General features: G+C 40.6%; 1 protein-coding gene across 1 annotated transcript in view; it reads left to right on the top strand.

Moving 5' to 3' along the window:
* The first annotated feature begins 1,807 nt into the window (after window positions 1–1,807).
* Window positions 1,808–7,299, top strand: part of Dhx40 (DEAH-box helicase 40) — a 37,442-nt gene continuing 31,950 nt past the window's right edge. Inside the window, exons 1-3 of the mRNA XM_031352648.1 lie at window positions 1,808–2,008; window positions 2,814–2,981; window positions 5,389–5,534. Of these exons, the coding sequence (XP_031208508.1) occupies window positions 1,897–2,008; window positions 2,814–2,981; window positions 5,389–5,534 (426 nt within the window). The 5' untranslated portion in view covers window positions 1,808–1,896. The remainder of the gene's footprint in view (window positions 2,009–2,813; window positions 2,982–5,388; window positions 5,535–7,299) is intronic.

Genomic DNA, 7,299 nt, shown 5'->3' with positions numbered 1-7,299 from the left:
ATAGTTTGAATTACTAATAGAAATCAAAAGGTTCAGAGATGGTTTTAATGTTTTGGAGAAATCTAAAATGTTCTTCTGTTACTAGGGTTATTGCCATAGTGCCCCAGCCATTATTAGAAAGTTACACCGGATTTGCTATCATTCAATATCTGATAAACTTGCATTAAAGAAGTTGTCGATCAGTTCCATTGTAAAGGAGTTGATACATGCACATTTTAAAGCAAAGTCTTGGATTCTAATAACATCTTACACTTTTTCCAGTTTGACCTTGGGTTGATAGGTGAATGGTAGTTTTATGTTGCCTTCTTATAAACTGTGATTAATTTTAACAGCAGGAATTATTGAAAAGTACAAGGAACAAATGGACAAGATGACATATATCAGTAATCATAGCACTCGGGTAGCTGAGGCTGGAAGATCATGAGTTCTACGGTTGCCTGGGCTACATACTGGTTTAAGTGTAAGAAGCAGGTTTCTTCACATTTTGTTACAATTGACTCAACTTAGAGAATCAGCTGGCATTATCACTGAAGGACTAGTCCAAGGACTACCCCTTCTCTCCCTCCCTCTCTTTCTCCCTCCTCCCTCTTTCCTTCCTTTCCTCCCTCCCTCCCTCTTTCCTTCCTTCTTTCCTTTTGCTCTCTTCCTCTCCCCTTCCTTCCCCTTCTTTCTCCCTTTCCCCTTTATTCACCTCCTCTTCTGAAACAGAGTCTAATTCTCAGAATTACCCCAGTGGTAACCTGGAACTCACAGTAATACTTCTGCCTCTACTTCCCAAGTGTTGGGACCATGCGTACAAGCCACCACACTCAGTTTTGATAAAGTTTATGTGTTGTACTGGGTATTGAATCCTAGGGTCTCTCATATAGTAGATAAGTATTCTACCACTGACCTATACACCAAGTCCCCAACATACCTTTAAAAACAAATGAGCCACACCACCTCAGATAGTGTGTATATGTAGAATTTTCAGCAGTTGTTTTTCCTAAGGAATATACTTCCACTAAAAGCTTGTTTTAAAACAGATGTTATTCATTTATGTATCCTCAACAAATCCTATTGTGCACCTCGAATCACTGCTCCTTGCTGGGTGTACAATGAATAGTGTTTGTAAAGTCTGGCTTTTGTGAGCCTTCCCAGTGTCTTGGAGGGTAAGGAAAATAACAAAAAAATGTAAATGAAGGGTTCCAGGAAGGGAGTGAAACAGCATAGTTTTGAAAACTACAAAACTGGGCTAGTGAGATGGCTCAGCAGGTAAGAGCACTGACTGCTCTTCCGAAGGTTCTGAGTTCAAACCCCAGCAACTACATGGTGACTCACAACCATCCCCAATGAGATCTGACGCCTTCTTCTGGAGTGTCTAAAGACTTGTGTACTTTCATATAATAATAGATATTTCATTTAAAAGAAAATGAAAACTACAGAACTATGAGTTGGACCGCATCTCAGTAACTAATGTGTCTTGATAGGAAGTAGGGAAGTGAGTTGCCCAAGGTCACATTGTGGGATGTGGAAAGGGTCATTTCAACTGGCATCTGAAGACAGACAAGACTTGTAGGGATGCTGTGGCGTCTAAGGGTGTGTTGCTTTGCCATATTTCACACTAGAAAGAACCTGAACTGGCCGTCAGGTGTTCAGGTGTGACTTCGCGGCTGGCGGAGGCACGTGGCAGTGGGCGGGACTCCTCGGGGGTGGAGCCTCGGGGCCCCCACAAGGAGCGCGGGTCCGTGAGCGTCCAAGCAGACACCGCCACGTCATCGGGCCGCTCCCCCATCCCTCTCAGCCAGTCGCACGCGCGGAAGTAAACACCCCTACGTCATCAGGGCGCGTCCTCGTCTTTCCCCTCCCATCTCCTCAGCTCCGTGGACGTGCTCGCTTCTTCTCCGGACAGGGTCTATGTCCCGGTTTCCCGCCGTCGCGGGCAGGGCGCCAAGGCGGCAAGAGGAGGGCGAACGGCCAATAGAGGTCCAGGAAGAGCGACCGTCAGCTGTTCGCATCGCTGACAGAGGTGCGGTCCGCGGGACGCTGTGGCAGCCGGCGGGAGTTATTTGCGGGGCGAAAAGTACATCTGTGGGTGGCAGAGGAGGTGGGGAGGAAGCTTAGACGTTCTTTTGGTCTTTTAAGCCTGATAGCGAACTTTGCGTCCAGTGAGCACTTTGGCTTAGAAGGGGGCGGTCCCAAACCCAAGTTGGGTGAGAACCTCGCTGGGGGGCAAGAAAGTCGACCCGAACGCCCAAATGCCTTCTGCTGTTCTACAGCATCATAAAGCCTTTGTTCTCTACCCGTTCATCCCCCTCCCCTTCGTCGGGCCGCCAGGCTGCCTTTGGGTACGGTATGAAGGGAGCCCGTTTCCAGGAGCCAGTTTCCATGGTTACCCACCACTTGGCCTTCTGGGATATCAGTCACTCTGAACAGGGACCTAACTTGAACTGTGAATCAGAAGCAAATACAGGTGGCTCCTTATTCTTCTCAGAGTTGTTCCGATGTGCTCAGGTTTTTGGTCTATTGTTTAATAAAATTGAGTTTAGTATTTCTAGGTAGGTATGCATACATACACGTTGCCTTGTGCTCGACTGACTTTGTCAAGTACGGTGAGTTACACATCAACAATGTTGAAGTTGTTTGATTTTACCAAAAAGTTATTCTGAGTTTATAAACTTTCACGTGTGATTTGTCCATGGTTGACGTAACTGAAAAGTCATAGATTGATCTTTCCCGTTGTGTGATTCTTGTGCATTGTTTCAGGTCTGAGACATTGTCGGAGAGATCTTCTCAGGTGTTTTAATTGCACAATTGTTTTTGCGTTGTTACAGAAGAGAAAGGATGCACATCACAGGAGGGAGGAACAACTCCAACATTTCCTATTCAGAAACAAAGAAAAAAGCTCATTCAAGCAGTGAGGGACAATTCGTTCCTCATCGTTACTGGAAATACAGGAAGTGGTAAAACTACTCAACTCCCTAAATACCTTTATGAAGCAGGTAATTTTATTCTTGGATAAAGCTGGAAGCACTAAAGAGAGAAAATTTCTTTAAGGTTTAATAAAAGTACTGTAGTTTGCAAATGCCTTGCTTTTCCAGATCCTTAACCTCCCTATGTCTCCTTGTCTTTCTGGATTTATTTCAGGCTCTGGAATTGTTGGGGTGACATTTAAAATTACTGTATTAATAATAATAATAAATTACTGTAATAATAATAATAATAATAATAATAATAATAATGATAATAATAGAAGAAGAAGAAGGCTGATTGTGGTGGTACACACTTTTAATCCCAGCACTTGGTAGGCAGAGTCAGGAGCATCTCTGAGTTTTGAGGCTAACATGGTTTACATAGTGAGTTCCAGGCCAGCTATGGTTGTATGATAAGGAGGAAAAATAAAAGGATTTTAATTTTCTTTTTTAGGATAAAGTTATCTCATTAGCCAGTGAGAACTGAAACAATTGTGAGGCAGAAAGGATAGTTGATCTCTGTTGCTGACATATTTTTGTTGTTGGTGATAGTTTTTCGAGACAGGGTTTCTCTGTATAGCCCTGGCTGTCCTGGAACTCACTCTGTAGACCAGGCTGGCCTCGAACTCAAGAGATGCACCTGCCTCTGCTTCCCAAGTGCTGGGATTAAAGGTGTGCACCACCACTACCCTGCTGTTGCTGACATTTTATTTAGTCTTCATCTAGACTTTATCAGGCAAATATTCTCAGATTCTACCAGAACCGAGAAACAAAATACCACTAAAGTGTCTATTTCATCAGTGTGACAACATTCTCTTTCATAAGTTTGGAAAAAGAGAAAATTATTTTATATATGATTCATATTAAAATAAAAGTTAATTTTGGGAGTGCTGGAGAGATGCTCAGCAGATGAAAGCTCTTGCTGCTTTTGCAGAGGGCCAGAGTTTTGTTTCCAGCACTATGTTGTCAGTTTACAACCACTTAAAACTCTCACTTGGGGCTGGCAAGATAGCTCAGGGGGTAAGAGCACTAACTGCTCTTCCTTAGGTCCTGAGTTCAGATCCCAGCAACCATATGGTGACTCACAACTACTCTTAATGAGATCTGACACCCTCTTCTGGTGTGTCTGAAGACAGCTACAGTGAATTACGCTGGAGCGAGTAGAGCCAGAGCAAGCTCACGGCCATCTGTACAGCTACAGTGTACTCATACACATAAAATAAATATAAATCTTTAAAACAAAACAAAAAACTCTAGTTTGAGGGATTCTGACACCCTCTTCTGGACTCCTAGGGACCTGAATATGCATGTTCAACTACAGAGATATACATACTATACATAAATAAAAACATATCCTTTGAATTTTTAAGTTTTTTTTTTTTTCCTTTTTTATTCCAAGACAAGGTTTCCCTGTGTAGCCCTGGCTACCTTGAAACTCAGAGAGCCACCCGCCCTATGACTCCTGAGTTCTGGGATTAAAGGTGTGTGTTACTATTGCCTGGGAAGTTTTTAAATTTTTTGTTTTGTTTTGGTTTTTTGTTTTTAAATTTTTTTCGAGAGTGGCCTACATATGCTGTTGGAGCTAGCCTCCGTCATGCCTTGTCCTTTTAGTAACCTAATCTGCTGCATCGGTCGTAATTTGATGTCATCTGTTAAGGTATGCCATCATTTTACATTAAGAAAGCAAATGCTACCAACTGTGCAGCACATCTCCATTTGCGGAGACGTTAAAATGTCTGCGAAAACCTATGCAGGAGTGTCTATTTAAATCCAGTTTTACTTCTGTGGCAAAGACAAGTTTAGGAAGTGTGTGGAGTTTTTTGCATTTCAATTTTACCATTCTTGGCTTAAGCCAGGTGCAGTACTTGTGCCATCTTACTAGCTCCTTGGAAGGTAGAAGATAAGTAGGGCCCATGAGTAGCCAGTGTGGTAGACAAATGAGATCTTGTCAAAAAGTAAAACAAACAACCAAACTTATAGAACCCTTGGCTTATTCTTTAAATGCTTTTAAAATTTGAAAACTAAAAACCTCAAATCTAATTAACATGTATGTTTAGAATGGCAGTGATTTGTTTTTTTAAATTTCCTTTTATATATTATCTATATATGTGTGTATAGGCACATATGGGACACAGTGTGCATGTAGAGGTCAGAGGATAATTCTAGGGAATCAGTTCTCTCCTGCCAATGTAGGATCTGGGGTGGAACTCGGGTCATCAGGTAAGCATGTATACCTACTGAGCTATTTGGTCTATGAATGTGCATTTCTATTTTAAATTAATAAGATTTTCTTATGCAAATGTACTTCAGTATGTTGCTGATTTTCTTTTTAATACATACCATTTGTATTGATTGACCAAGAACAGTTTTAATTTTAGTTCAGTGGAAAGAAACAATTGCTAACTAAACTTTGTGTTTATATTTCTGGTTTTAATAGGATTTTCACAACATGGTATGATTGGTGTGACTCAGCCACGAAAAGTAGCTGCCATATCAGTTGCTCAGAGGGTTGCTGAAGAAATGAAATGCACTTTGGGATCTAAAGTAGGATACCAAGTTCGTTTTGATGATTGCAGCTCCAAGGTATAAACATTTACTAGTATACATTTAAAATACTACAAACGTGCACCCCAGCTCATATGTGTGTCTTTCTGTGATGTTGTATATGCACATATGTGTTAAGGCCAGAGGACAACTTCGAGTGTTGTCCTCCAAGTGCCATGTATGTATTTGTTGTTTGTTTTTGGTTTTTGTGATAAGGTCTCTCACTGGTCTAGAACTCTCCAAGTAGGCTAGCTCCTTCATAAAAAGGAAAAAAAATTTTAAGGAGTTGGGGGACCAGGCCATGGCCTGGGGAGGTGGCTCAGTTGGTAAAGCAGCTGCCTGGCAAGCGTGAGGCCCTAAGTGCAGTCCCAGAATCCACATAGAATAGTTTAGTTTGTTTGTGTGTTTTGTTTTGTTTTTACTTTTTATGAACATAAGTATTTTGCCTGCCATTGTCTTTGTATACCATGCCTGGTACCCAAGGAGTTTAGAAAAGGATCCCAGATATGCTAGAACTAGAAATACAGATGGTTGGAAGCTACCATATACGTGCTGGGAACTGAATCCTTGTTCTCTGGAAAAAAGCAGCAAATGTTCTTAACCAACCACTAAGGCATCTCTCTAGCCTCTAGAATTAATTTTTGTTGCACATTGTTAAGACTTTGTCTTTTTACCCAATTCTTTATTTCTCCATCCTCAACTAGTTTATCCATTATCAGATGATATCTGTCTTAGTTAGGGTTCTACTGCTGTGAATAGACACCATGACCGAGGCAACTCTTATAAAGGGGCTGGCTTATAGGTTCAAAAGAGGTTCAGTCCATTATCATCAAGGTGGGAGCATGGCAACATCTAGGCACACACAGAGCTGGAGGAGCTGAGAATTCCTCTTCTTGTTCAGAAGGCAGCTAGGAGAAGACTGACTTCTAGGGAGCTGGGATGAGGGACTTAAAGCCCATACCCACAGTGACACACCTACTCCAGCAAGTTCACACCTCCAAATGGTACCACTCCTTGGGCCAAACATATTCAAACCATGACAGTGTTAATGTTTATTTTTCTTAAAGTACGTTGTTTTTTTTTTTTGTTTGTTTGTTTTAATGTTTATTTTTCTTAAAGTACATTGTTTTTTTTGTTGGTTTTTTTTTTTTTTTTTTTTTTAAATCATGGGTTCCTTGACATGTTGGTTGAATATTTTTTTAAAAATTATTTATTACTAGGGTCTGGAGAGATGGCTCAATAGTTAAGAGTACTTGTTATTCTTGCAAAGGACCTGGGTTCAATTCCCAGCATTCATATAATAGCTCATAACTATCCATGACCTCAGTTCCAGGGCATCCACCAGGCACATATTGTGCACATATACTTATATGAACAAAATATTCATACACAGAAAGTAAATAAATAGATCTTAAAACTATATTTATTACTTTAAAAATCCATTTTATGTATGGGTATTTTTGTCTGCATATATGTCTGTGTACCACACGCATTCCTGGTACCTAAGAAAGCCAGAAAAGGACATTGGATTTCCTATGATTGGAGTAATAGTGGAGAATTGCCATGTGGGTGCAGGGAACCAAAATAGGGCCTTCTGCAAGAGTAGCAAGTGTTCTTAAACAGTGGTTCATTTCTGCAACCTCAGTATTGGTTGCATTCATATTTAAATTTTGTTTTGTTGTAATAAAATATACATTATATAAACTTTTACCATTTTAACCATTTTAAGTGTACAATTCAGTACCATCAGATATAGTCATAGTTTATAATGTTATGTAATTATCACTGTTAGTTTCAGAACTTT

This window comes from Mastomys coucha, unplaced genomic scaffold (assembly GCF_008632895.1).
Source record: "Mastomys coucha isolate ucsf_1 unplaced genomic scaffold, UCSF_Mcou_1 pScaffold5, whole genome shotgun sequence".
Classification (NCBI taxonomy): Eukaryota; Metazoa; Chordata; class Mammalia; order Rodentia; family Muridae; genus Mastomys; species Mastomys coucha.
This window is presented reverse-complemented; position numbering and strand designations above follow the sequence as displayed.